Genomic DNA, 13,903 nt, shown 5'->3' with positions numbered 1-13,903 from the left:
AATGGAAACAAGAAGTATTAATCCAAAAAGGCTGAGGATAATTCTTATTTACATTCTGTACAGGCTTTATTAAAATCAAAATTTAAAAACACCCTACCAATGAAACAAAAAAAAGAATTACTACTGTAGAGGAGGAAAAATTTCTCCTCTACCCTTCTCAGTTCTTCTGGCTAAGAATTAAATAGACATGAGACAGACTAGTAGGAGAAAATCAAATTTAATTTCATATGTACGGGGGCTCCATGAGACTATGAGGCCCACTGACAGTCAGGCAGTTGAAGCTTATATGCCACCAAGAGCTAAGGAGAAAAGGGGTAGGGGTCTGGGACTTCAAACGGGAGGAAAACAGTTTACAAGATGAGGAAAGCCAATGTTTGGTAAACAAATGTTTGCCATGCTATGCAGAGAAAATGAGCCAGAGAGGGCTTTGATCAAACAGGCCATGTTGTTTCCCCCGGTCTACCATACCTAACCCATCTTCTTTGTAGATATCCCTGGTCATACACCTTCTTCCTGGAACAGGTCCTTTATCTAAATTCTTTTAGGCAGTTAAGGGGGAGATAAAAGCTGTTCCTGAGTCTTTTGTTTCTTAAAAATAATCAGCCTAAAATAATCTTCCTGCCAGAGAGACACATTTTGGGATAGCAAAGTTAGCTCCCCAACACTACTGTATAATAAAAAAAAATGTAGGGCACAGTAACTCAGCTTTCCCAATAGGTGTTCTAGGCACATTTTGCACTTTTCTGAGCCAGACAGACCTGGGCATGAAAACTGGCCCCACCACTAACTCGCTGTGTGATTCTGAGCTTCAATCTCCTTATCTGTGAAATTAGATAATAATAGACCCTATTTCATAAGGGACTATTCAACAGACATTACTATTATTGTTAATAAACATTAATATTCTGTTTCTTCTTTTGTAGACGATGTTAAAAAATTGTTAAGGGAGTTAGATGTCATGCATTCTGTCATTGCTCAGCTCGCTCCAGAAGGTAATTTTGCATCCTACATCTATTTCAAAAAATGGGACTGGTTTATTTTTCACATTTGATTAAACTACTTATTGACAATAGTTTACGAAATACCAATTGTGAATTGTCACTAAAATCTCTCAAACTAAGATGAGCTCCAACCAAGGTGAAATTCACAGAGCTTTGGTTTTCAAAGCATGTTTTAAAAGAATGGTTAAATAAACATTTAGCATGCTTGTGTTATTTGTTTTTGACATGCAGAAGAAGTAGTTATCCATGAGTTTGCTAGTCTTTGCCTAGCAAACATGTCTGCAGAGTATACCAGCAAAGTGCAAATATTTGAACATGGTGGATTAGAGCCGCTCATCAGACTGCTGAGCAGCCCAGACCCTGACGTGAAGAAGAATTCTATTGAGTGCATTTACAACTTGGTCCTGGTAAGAGGAATGCCTAAAAATGTGTTTTGACAAAAACTGATTATAGAATTTATTTCCCTGCTAAAAAAAGGAAAAAGCTTTTGGGCCAGCCAGGTGGTGCAGCGGTTAAGTTCGCACATTCTGCTTTGGCGGCCCCAGGGTTTGCCAGTTCGGATCCTGAGTATAGACCTATGCATCACTAGTCAAGCCATGCTGTGGCAGGCGTCCCACATGTAAAATAGAGGAAGATGGGCATGGATGTTAGCTCAGGGCCAGTCTTCCTCAGCAAAAAAGAGGAGGATTGGCAGCAGATGTTAGCTCAGGGCTAATCTTCCTCAAAAGAAAAAAAAAAAAGAAAAAACTTTTAAAAACTCACCAGTTTTGATTAACCAGTATTTCTCAGTACTCCTTGGTAGTTACTATTCAGGGAAAAAATAGTAGAAGTTCAGTGGGGATAACTTTCAGTTTTATAAGTAATTATAAAATTCACACTTTATAAGTAATTGTCTCCCATGAAAGGGCATTTTAGAAGCCTACTTAAATGTTAAAGAACAGAATAGCTTGCAGATTAAGGTGGGATTATACCAGATAAAACGTATTTCTTCTGATAGAGGAAACCTAATACTCATGTTGAACTAGGTTTGACCTGGGCCGTTTCCTATTGATCTAACCTTGGTGATCTACGCCCACTGGATGTAATATATGCTGTCTTCAGTGTACCAAGATTTTGGATTAGACTTATTTATTGTTGAAAGCCTAGTGAATTAAGTACGCTGAACAGAACTCATGGTTCACAGTTGCAAGATGCTTTCTCTCTGTGCTGTATCTCTCTGTGCTGTTTTCCTTTGCGGTGGAAAGAAACAGCCTACCTCCCCCTCCCAGCTTGTTCTGCCCGCTTCCCCGTGCCCCAGCCCAGTGCGCACACCCTCACCCCCACAGCGGGTCGGCTCCCTGACACTTTGGACAGCCTTCTCTCCTCCTTTACCTGCTCAGGGTCCCGAACAACTCCCACACACATTTGATAAGCTTTAGATCAACAGAAAATACAAAAAACACCTTTTTAAACAGTCAGGAGTAGAGTGTAAAAGAAAGACATAGCAAAGCAAAGGTGAGGGAGGATTTACTGAGAGGCAAAGTAGACAAATTATATAGAAAAAAAGAGACAAATGGGCTCATGCCAAAAGGCAGCGGAAGCATACATTCCCGGCCTTGGATGTAACGCCTCGTGGCTGGGCGCTCACTGGTGTTACCCTCACTCCTTCCTAAAAGAGACGTCCTCAAGAGGAAGTCCAGCTGCTTCCCTTCTCTAGTTACTTCACCTCACCGGAGGCCTAAATAGTCCTATAAATGTTTGTGTTTTTCATTCCAAGACTCCTCAAAGCTCTATTTTCTTATATTTTTTATCAAATGGAAATGAAAAGACTTAACCTTCGCTCTTTTTCATCAACAGAAGTCCTAGTTGATAACAGTGTATTGATTTCCTAGGACTGCTGTCACAAAGTACCCCAAAGTGGGTGGCTTAAAACAATGGGTATTTATTCCCGCACGGTTCTGGAGGCTGGAAGACGAAATCAAGATGTCGGTGGGGCCATGCTCCCTCTTCGACTCTGGGTAGAACCCTTCCTTGACTCTCCTGAGCTTCTGGTGGTGGCTGTTGATCCCTGACATTGTTTGGTTTTCAGCTCCATTCCTGTCGTCTCTCCCTCTGTCTCTTCTTACAAAGACACCAGTCTTACAAGGACACCATTCAATACCCACCCTATTCCACTGTGATCCCAGCTTAACGAGTTACACCTGCAATGACCCTGTTCCCAAATAAGATCATGTTTTGAGATACTGAGGATTAGGACTTCAACATATATTTGGTGGTTGGGTGGGGGAGAGGGACACAATTCAACCCTTAGACCAACAGCAACGCTGTTTTTTTATGTCTGAAGGAAGCTGGATTTTAGAGGTCAGTTGAAGGATGGATAGAGGAAAGCTAAGCTCTAAGTGGGGCCTTTTCCACCTTTAATACTATTTTATATTTACCATGTTTTGATTTAAAATGTCATGATTTGGCAGAGTTTGGAGACTTTTCATGGTTTTTTGACTTGTTTTTTCCATTGTTCACCCCAACCAACCCCTCCCCCCCAACACATAGAATTACAGACACACAAAGCAGAGCAACTCGCCTAGACTCTAATGACCCCTTGATATTGTCAATGTCTTAAATAAAGGTCATGTGTCTGAACTAAACCTGATGTAAGCTTGCATGTACAGGGCCTGCCGACAGCACTGCGTGCATATAAGCATTTCATAAGCAATCCATCTGCATGAAGATAATAAGGAATTGATGCCATCATTTCATTTTATCAAATACTGTTTGAAACAGGATATAGAGTGTGAAAAGAATTTTATTATGCATCGATTTTATTGTAATGTTGTTTATGGTAATAGGAGTTTCTTGTATAATAAAGCAACACTAGGTACTGCAGAAGTCACAGATGATGTCTATTTCCTGTTATTGACAATGTCTGCATGGTTAAAAAGAATATTTTGGTGGTGTTAATTTTCAAGTTTGCTTATTTTTGTTTGTGAGTTATTTTGGAAGGGAATCTGGAATAAAAGATGGGAACATTATAACTTTCTCTGTTAGAAAATAGAATTTCTCCCTTCTTGACACTGTATTTTGCTTTAAAAATTGCTTATTTGATCATTTGTATCTCATGGCAGGATTTTCAATGTCGAGCTACACTTCACGAACTAAATGCAATCCCTCCTATATTAGATCTCTTGAAGTCAGAATATCCAATTATTCAGTTGTTGGCGCTCAAAACCTTAGGTGTTGTTACGTATGACAAGGAGTCACGAACAATGCTGAGAGAGAATCAAGGCGTGGACCAGCTTATTAAGATCCTAGAAACTAAGGTATTTCTAATTTTCATTCAACTCTCTGTGAGGAAATGTATCTTTCCTAAATGTTCTTATAAAATACAAATTGTAGAGTATTTTTTTAAAATGAAGTTTTATTACATTTAAGTATGAGAGTAAGTATGATGGATTAATTTGCTTATTGCTCCATACTTTATTGGCATGATTAAATCAGACTAATGATAAAGCCCATTATAAAATAATTTTTTAAACCTTCTGGTTACAAGATTTAAGATTTTTTAATTCTTGTTTATGATCTTCTTCAAGACTTCCTGAAATGCCTAGAATTAGTCTTTTAACCTTTGTCTGCCATAGGTTTCTCTGAGGTAAAGTAAGGAGAGTAATTTACTTCACACTGTGAAGGGTAATCTGTTTTACTCAGTCTACTGATTTAAGTATTAATTTCATCTAAAAAATACCTTCACAGAAACATCTAGAATAGTGTTTGACCAAATATCTTGAGACCATGACCTCGCTAAGTTAAAACATAAAAATTAAGCATCATAGGTCCATCCCTTGTCAAGTTGGCACCATACGTATCTCCTTAAATCATATTTAATCTCCAAAGAAAGACAATAGCAGGGTCCTATTTCCACCTAACATGATATAACTGTCCTGTGTACCCCCACAAACGCACTGACCCTTTGCCCAGAAGAGGATGCAAAGTCCCTGGATGGTGTTTACTTTTCTCCATGACATCCCGTAACTGGAATACTATTTTGTAAAGTCAGTACAGCTTATGTTACCTAAGGGGATAAGAGAGGGAAGAAAATAAAGATATTTCATACACACACACACACACATTCTTAACAAAATAAGCAAGAAATACTCATGACAATTACAGTCCTTTTTTCTATAACTAGTCACATGGCTGTAGTAGGTATTTATAACTACCTTCTTCCAATACCCATTCCATGTTCTCTTTGCCCTCAGCAAGTACCTCAGCTGGTCTTGGTTCTTTGCCTGGTGGGGTGACCCAAACCTTCACTCCTGAAGAGTCTGGGCCGTGAGTGGTCCTGCCTGGGCTGGGTTGCTGTAGTTGTTCATCGACCTTAATCACACATGGTAGTACTGCATGGTAGTACTGAGATGCCCTAGAGGGGCCTCCTGTCTTCCAGACGTACTTTTCCTTACCTCTACTGTAGAGTGGCTTCCATTTTCCCCTTGGTAGTGGGGATCATTCACCCCAGTCAGCACAATAACTGTCTTCTTTGCCTGTTGATTCAGAGGCGTGAAGAGCCCAAAGTGGCTGGGCAGCAGCCTTAACTTTTAGTTCAATGGAATCATTGTTGTGTCTCCTGGTGGACACGTTCCTCCCTTTGGAACTAAGACCTTTAGGCCAGCAGAGAATAAGGTCGTGGAGACAGGAAGCAAAAACTTTGCTAGTGGGTCACCAGAGGTAATAATAAGTGATGCCACTCCCATTTCCACCCCTTGATCCCTGGACCCATGAACCCTGGCTATGGGTGAAACAACACCATATATTAGACACTGATTCAGGGCGTATACAGCCTCCTGGGGAACCTTGCTTGGGCCCTGCCACCTAGCTGCCACCTAGCTGGGCCTGTAAAGCAGTCTTAAGAAGACCATTGTATCACGCCAGCTGCTGCGGGACGGTGGGGAACATGGCAAGACCAGTGAGTTCCGCGAGCTTGGGCCCATTGCTGCACTTCTTTCGCTGCGACGCGTGTTCCTTGATCGGAAGCAATGCTGTGTGAAACACCATGATGGGGGCGCGTCCTTTCTGTTTCTCTCACTTTAAGGATTCCCACCTTAAATTTTTCACTGTTCAGATAAGGCTGCAGTCTTCCACTGCTCCAGGATTGGGATTCGGGAGATTCCTCAGGCAAGAAAGCCACACACTCACAAAGCTTCCCTCTACCAGTTGGAGATTTTAAGGAATACACTTTCCTTCAGCTTCTGTCTGATTTTTCAAAAAATATTTTCCTGAAATTTTAAAATTGTTGTTGGTGGAAAGTTGTGTGAGCAGCTTTACTTGGATACCATTATTTTTTGTACATAAAACGTTTTGGAGCAGGGGAAATGAGAAAAGATGGGGCAAGTGAGAAGGGAGAGTGATGTTATGTGAATAAACAGAACTGTTTCCTTGAGCCTCTGTCACAACATAATTAATTACATTATGTTCGGACTGACCTTAGTCTGTCTTGTAAAATGTGGAAAGTATACATTTCTTTTAGGAGAACTTTCTAGAGCTGTATTTGCTTTTATTATTAGGAATGGAATGACCTTCACGTAGAAGCACTTTCAGTGGTAGCCAATTGCCTTGAAGATATGGATACCATGGTGCTGATTCAGCAGACAGGGGGCCTTAAGAAGCTCCTGTCATTTGCAGAAAACTCTACAATTCCTGACATTCAGAAGAATGCAGCCAAAGCCATCACTAAAGCGGCTTCTGATTGTATGTCACGTTTTATACAAACTAAGCGTACATATTTCCTCTTGTATTCTTAATTTTGATTAGTGCTAACAAACACTAGGGTATTCATCTGCTTTTAAACGACCATTTGAGAACAGTGCTATACCTACTATTTAAGGCCAAAATTCATCTCAGTGCCAATGAGTTAAAGGAGAGATTACTTTGTCCAGGATGTAATAAACTCAGTGTGCTTAGACCTCCAGCTTTTGTAAACAGTTCACTCCCAAATTAAGTTTGAAGCCTTTATTTCTCTTGATTTTGGAATTATATAGAATGTATGCAGTGTTTGTGATCCTGGAAACATTGTTTCAATAAATCCACATTTGGAGTGAAATCTATATAGTAATTTCAAGTTTCAGCTGGAGTCCAGCAGTGCCCTGTTATATAGCTGTGAAAAATAATATGTTCCTCCCATCTCCATAATACAATTTTCATTTCAGTGGCAAGCTATGTTGATATAAATCTGTAAAACATGAGAGATTAATTACATCACAAGCACCGAAGATGAAATTATAGTTTTAATTTATGTATATTTGGAGTATTTTATTTAATAAAAGATGTGATTTTATTTTCCCCCTTCTACATCACTTCTCTTATAAATGATGACAGCTTTGACTAGTGAAAGTGATTTATATTCTAAACATATATACTCACATCTGTATATATGTCTGTGTGTATTATTATGGGAAACATTTCCTTTTCAACCCATGCTGGATTTCTTCAAGGCCGAGTTTTAATGCAGTCAGCCGAATTCCACTCTAGGACATAGTTAATATAGACGGGCTTTGTGAGTTACATTATGAATACCCAATCTAAAGACAGTCTGTAAAATTAAGGTTTTTAATATTGGCAAAAGTTGGTTGAGTCAGTATTCTGTCCAGTGGAACTTAGACCTTATCATACCTGGTCAGTTCAGTTTTCTGTCTATCCCACGCCACCTTAGCTATTTGAGGCCCAAAGAGAGGGCCGTGGGAAGACAGGGACAATGGCAAACCTAAAATTTTTGCAGATCTCCACTTCTCTTTGGTTTAGTGTGGCTGGGCCATTCGAAGCTTGTTCCAGGCCCTCGTGGGATGGTGAGTTTCATGAGTCGTTTAGCCATCATGTGACATAGTCATGGAAAGGACACTGGATAGAGAGCTCCTGGTGTTCTTGTTCTACTAGTGGTTCCGCTGCTGGCACTGCGGTGGCCTGGGGATGTGACTGTGAGTGCACTACAGCCTCTCCAGACCTATTTATTAATGACTTATTGAGTCCTCACTTTGTGTTAGTAAACCCAGAGCTGCCAAGTAAACAGGCAATCACAAGGCGGTGTTAAAGGTGCTTGATGATGGGAGAACCGGATCCCCCAGGAGGGCCTCCTAATGCAGACTTAGGTGAGACAAGTCTTCCTGAAATAGGTGATTGACAAGCTAGGACCTGGGGTAAATAATAGAAACCGGCTGGGCAAGGGAGGTCCTGGTGGGAGGGGAGCCAGCAGTCCTCTAAGGAGAAGGAACAGTGTGTGTAAACGCCAGAGAGGGACAGAGCGTGGTAAACTCCAGAACTGAAATTTTTCAGAATGGCTAGTGAATAGAAGGTAGCAGAAAACTGAGAGTTAAGGCTGTGGAAGTAATGAGGAGCCAAATGCTAATGGGCATTGCAAGCCAAGTTAAGGACTATGGACTTGATTTTCATGGCAACAAAGAACCATTGAAGTGACTTAGAGAGGAGAAGGAACATTCTGGATTTTCACTTTTTAAAGAAAGAGCACTCTTGCTGCAAAGACGTGTGCAAAGACAGGGAGAGACCAGGACAGGGATCGCTGCAGTGGGTGGTCTTGGTGGGGGGTGACAGGGTTCTGACACAGACACGGTGATTGAGATGGCTGAGAGGCATTTGCAGAAGAACCACCAACACAGTGCCTGGCACAATGGGGGTCCATAGTGTTTACTGAATGACCAGTGGGTTGGGGAGGAAGGAGGTGATGTCAAGGACAAGGCCCGGTTTCTGGCTTGGACAGCTGGAAGTAGAATGACGCCACTCACAGAAACGGGGAACTCAAGGAGAGGAGCAGGTTTTGACTGAAGGAAAGGAAATGAGTTCTATTCTTCTCATTTTTTAAAATTGTGGTAAAATACAGATAATAAAATTGACCATCTTAACCATTTTTAAGCGTACAGTTCAGCAGCATGAAGTAAATTCACATTGTTGTGTGACCATCACCACCATTCATCCACAGGACTCTTTTCATCTTACAAAACAGATACTCTGTACCCATTAAACAATGACTCCCACTTTCCCCTCCCTGCAGACCCTGGCATCACCATTCTTTCTGTCTCTATGATTTTGACTACTCTAAGTTCTCATATACGTGGGATTATACAACATTTGTTCTTTTGTCACTGGCATTTCACTTGATGTCCTCAAGGTTTATCCAGGTTGTAGCATGTGTCAGAATTTTCTTCCTTTTCAAGGCTGAATAATATTCCACTGTATGTATATACCACATTTTGTTGATCCATTCATCCATTAGACACCTGGGCTGCTTCCACCTTCTGGCTATGGTGAACAATGCTGCTATGAACATGGATGTACAAATTTCCCTTCCAGTCTCTGCTTTCACTTCTTTGAGGTATCTACCCAGAAGTGGAACTACTGGATACTACAGTAATTCTGTGTTTAATATTTTGAGGAATGGTCATACTATTTTCCATAGTAGCTACACCATTTTATATGCCCATCAGTCGGGCACAAGGGTTCTGACTTCTCCATTTTCTCACCAACACTTGTTATTTTCCTATAGTAGCCATCCTAATTGGTGTGAAGTGGTATCTCATTGTGTTTTGATTTGCATTTCCCTAATGATTAGTGATATTTAGCATCTTTTTCATGTGCTTATTGGCCAATTCTATATTTTCTTTGGAGAAATGTCTATTCAAATCCTTTGCCCATTTTTTAAACCAGATTGTTTATTTTGTTGTTGTTGAGTTGTAGGAGTTCTTTATATATTCTGGATATTAACTCCTTATCAGATACATGATTAGTAAATGTTTTCTCCCATTCTGCAGGTTGCCTTTCCACTCTATTGATTGTGTCCTTTGATGCACAGAAGTTTTTCATTTTGCTGTGGTCCAATTTATCTATTTTTTCTTTTGTTGCCTGGGCTTTGCTGTCATATCCAAGAAATCATTAACAAATCCAAAGTCATGACATTTTCTGCTACGTTTTCTTGCAAGAGTTTTATAGTTTTAGCTCTTGTGTTTAGGTCTTTGATCCATTTTGAGTTGTTTTTGTGTCTTTGGTGTAAGGTAGGGATCCAGCATCATTCTTTTGCATGTGGATATCCAATTTGCTCAGCACCTCTTGTTGAAATCTGTTCTTTATTTGTAAGACAAAGAAATTCAACCAGATAGTCTTTAAGTCCCATCTGGCTTAATGTTTTATGAATCTACCTCCTTATGTTAGTTCTAAAATGACTACCTTCCAGTTCCAAATCGTGTCTTCTCACTCTTTATTATAGAATCTAATGACTAAATTTGTACGTATTTGGTCTACACCATTTGTGATTTTTTTCACGTTCCCTTCAACCATCACTGTTCCTGACAGAATCCTTATCTTATTTAGTCTCTCTTAATACATCATGTCCTCAGGCCAAACTGTAATCATTTTCTTAGCTTTTCTGGACTTTCTCTTGTTCATGATACCCTCCTTGCAGTGTGGTGGTAAGTGTTATGAACAGCATTTCGAAAACATGCGCCATCACTTTATATAATATAAAGATGGCTTATTTATGAATATTTTCAATTTCAGTCTTAGGAATCTAGTATTTTAGTCAGCCTTTTGACAATATCAGCATATTGGGCCAACCCTTTGAGAGAAAGACCTATAGTGGATCCCAGATCCCATTTCTTGGTGAGGACTCTGAGCTCAAAGTCTTTCATTTTATTTTATTTTGTTGTTTTTCTTTCTTTCTTTCTTTCTTTTTGAGGAAGATTAGCCCTGAGCTAACATCTGTGCCCATCTTCCTCTATTTTATATGTGGGACACCTGCCACAGCACGACTTCACGAGTGGTGCACAGGTCCACACCCGGGATCCGAACCAGCGAACCCCGGGCCACAGAAGCAGAGCACGCAAATTTAACCACTGTGCCACCGGGCCGGCCCCACAAAGCCTTTAGTTTTTAATTCTAATATTTTTGATTTGTAGTTTAAAAAATGCAAAATTTGCTTCAAGGATGGTAATGCATTTTCACCAAAGCCTAGTATATAATCAATGTGTACAAGTGTTCCATGAAATCTTGAAAAGGTATACTCTTTGCTTAATGCTCAACAAATATTTATTGTATGCATGCTATATGCAAGGCACTATTCTAGAAAAACAATGAATGAGATAAGTGAATAAATATTTGTTGAACACACAAAAAGATATATTTCCTGTAGAATGTAAAGTTTGATATTTGTCTTTTAGTTCAGCTTTATAAATTATATTGTACAGTTCTTTTTGTCCTTATTTTTTATCTACTTTGATCTATCACAGATGAAGAGTGGTATGTTAAAAGTTTCCCACTATGTCATTTCTGTTGATTTTCTCTTGTAATTTTATATTAGCTAACTTTGCTTTATTTAATATTGCTTTATATCCACTTCTGATTTTTTAAACTCTATAAAATTCTAATTTGATATTAAGATTGCCATGTATTATCAAACATGGTCTTGGCAGAAAACAGCTCTGTAAATTCCAGATGATTTAAATAAAGACACAACTTTCAGAAATATAAAAGGGAACAAACAAGGTGGTGAAGTTCCCACAGATGAGCAATATTGTGAAACCTTCACTGTCACTAGATCTGAAGGCAAGGCGACAGAACATTTAGATTTATCTTTGCCACTATTAGAACTTCTTTCTGACATCATGTTTATGCTTTCTACTTTTCATTTTTCTGTGCTGTCTCTTTGTTTTCTTTCTTTCTCTTCGTTATATAGATTTGAAAAAAAGTTTAAAACGGTTATTTTAAAGATAAAGTTACTATAGTTAAGATATTTAACACTTTTGCTTCCCTAACTCTTCCCCTCCCTGATGTTTGTAAATTTCATAGGGGTTACAGATTCTCCTCTCTGAAATCTACATAAATCTCTCCTTGTTAAGAATCACTTTGCCATTACATTCAATTTCATCCACATTTACCCTTTAGCATTATGTACATATTGGGTCTGTTTCAGTGTACTTTGTGAATTTCTCATAATAAAACGTACCCATTCTTCAGATTTTAGTTTCGATTCATTTCTTAATTAACCAGAGTATATTTTTTCAGTTAAAATTTTTTTTTTTATTCAGAGATAGTCAATAGTGGTGTATTTTTCAAGACCTGACCTTTGAATATTTGTTGCCTTCAAACGTATATGACAGTTTAGCTGGGTTTGGAATTCTCATCATTGCAGTTTCTCCTCAAGTTACTATCATTGTTGCTTTTGTTGAGTCTGAGTCTAAGGATAGCCTGATTTCCATTCTTTTGTATATAAGGTGTTTCTTTTTCTATTTGGGTAGAATCCTTTATCCTAAGAGTTCAAAAATTTTCCCAAAATAATGTCTGAGACTCTCTCTCTGCCTATAACATAGTGAAGTCTTTTGAACTGTAGAATCATGTTTTGTTTATTTTTCCTAACTTATATTATACTTTTGATTATTTTTGTTTTATTTAATATTTTTCCCCAGGAATATTTATTGTTTTTAGACCATCTCCGTTCTCTTTCTTCTGTACCTGTTACACACTCTTTCATGCTTTTGGTTTTAATGTTTAGTTCATCATGGAAGGAGAAGTGCTCTGTCTAGGCCTGGTTTAAATGAACAGATGAGGCTCACAAGGTGCCCTTTGCCTATTTTCCCCATCAACTGAGATGGCAATGGAATCCTTCAGCCCAGTTTTGGATGATGATGGGGCTTCCCTCCAATGTGATGTTGCAACCCTAACATGCTATTTCCTCCCGGTCCACTGGTTATAGAGGAAGAAGCTGATAGAAGTTTGGAGCATTCTGCAGAGCCCATGGTTGTTCACTCACCCGGGGTAGCTTATGGGATTTGTTTCTTCCTCTCTTGTCCCTGCCCCATGGCCCTCTTTTTCTCCTTTTCTTTACACTCAGCCTCCTTGGAAGACTAGTCAACTTTAAATAACCCTACCTCTTCATCTTATCTCCATCCCTTAACCTACGGCATGTGACTTCTGTTTCCACCGTTCTGCCAGAACAGTCCTTGGAGAATTTGACTTTGACCTCCCACATCCTAACTCCCACACACACATTTTCAGCCTGTGCTTTACTTGATCTCTCTGTGCCTTTCACTTTGTTGACTGCCCCCTCCTCCTTAAAACTCTTCTAGCCCTTGATTTTCATAACATCCCTCCCCTCTGATTATTATCTTAATCACCACACCAACTCGTTGCCTTCACCAGCTTCCTCTCCTCTGCCTGTCATTTCAATATTAAACCCGCCTTCCCACCTTCTGTCTTGTTCTTTTTTCCGTCTCCCTGAGTGGTCTCGCTTATGACTGTTTCAGCTGACTCCTTATTTGCTTATGAATCCCAAACCTGTATCTACCTATGACCTGTCTTCTGAATTCCTGCCTGTATTTCTGATCACTTCCAAGCGCATCCAGCAACGTTGCCCAAACTCGAGTTTTGAGGAGTCTTGAATTTCTTTGAAAATCTGATGAAAGAGTCCCTCCTCCTAAATGTGCATATGCACAATATTCTTCATATAATTTCAGGGAGTCTTGGACTGCCTGAAGCCCATCTATGCCTTCTGGATCCATGGACCCCAAGTTACTGTCTCTTGGACTAGGACGAACAGGATCAAGTCCAGATGCCCCAGCTTGGAATCAGAGATTCTTCTGTTTCATACAATCATATGACCATTGGTTGTCAACTGGATCTTGCTCAGACTCTCTCCATAGTGCTCTCAAGCATATACCTTATGCTGTAATTTTGTATACATTTGCTCTGGTTTAGGTTCTTGGTCTGGATTCTGATTTTGGAAATCCTGTTTTGATCTATTGGTATTTTTGTTCTACAGATACCTGGGCATAGAGGGAAAATAAAATTTTCTAATTTTATTGCTTTTTGAGGTGTCAATAAAATAACTGGTTTTTCTTTCTGCCTGTAAGAAATTTCAGAATGTACTTTCTCATGCT

The 13,903-nt window shown here is 39.4% G+C and overlaps 1 protein-coding gene across 9 annotated transcripts in view; it reads left to right on the top strand.

Annotated features, from left to right (window-relative positions):
- The window catches only part of ARMC3 (armadillo repeat containing 3), a 91,096-nt gene that overhangs the window by 28,031 nt on the left and 49,162 nt on the right, over nucleotides 1-13,903 (top strand). For all 9 annotated transcript variants that reach the window (XR_006890979.1, XR_006890980.1, XR_006890981.1 and 6 more), the window contains exons 5-8: nucleotides 924-992; nucleotides 1,233-1,408; nucleotides 4,103-4,297; nucleotides 6,536-6,719. Coding sequence is in view for 5 of the 9 variants with exons in the window: in XM_046678201.1 (XP_046534157.1) it covers nucleotides 924-992; nucleotides 1,233-1,408; nucleotides 4,103-4,297; nucleotides 6,536-6,719 (624 nt within the window). In the remaining 4 variants the exon portion in view is untranslated. The remainder of the gene's footprint in view (nucleotides 1-923; nucleotides 993-1,232; nucleotides 1,409-4,102; nucleotides 4,298-6,535; nucleotides 6,720-13,903) is intronic.

This window comes from Equus quagga, chromosome 12 (assembly GCF_021613505.1).
Source record: "Equus quagga isolate Etosha38 chromosome 12, UCLA_HA_Equagga_1.0, whole genome shotgun sequence".
Classification (NCBI taxonomy): domain Eukaryota; kingdom Metazoa; phylum Chordata; class Mammalia; order Perissodactyla; family Equidae; genus Equus; species Equus quagga.
Note: the sequence above shows the minus strand (reverse complement) of the source record. Positions and strands in the feature narration are given on the sequence as shown.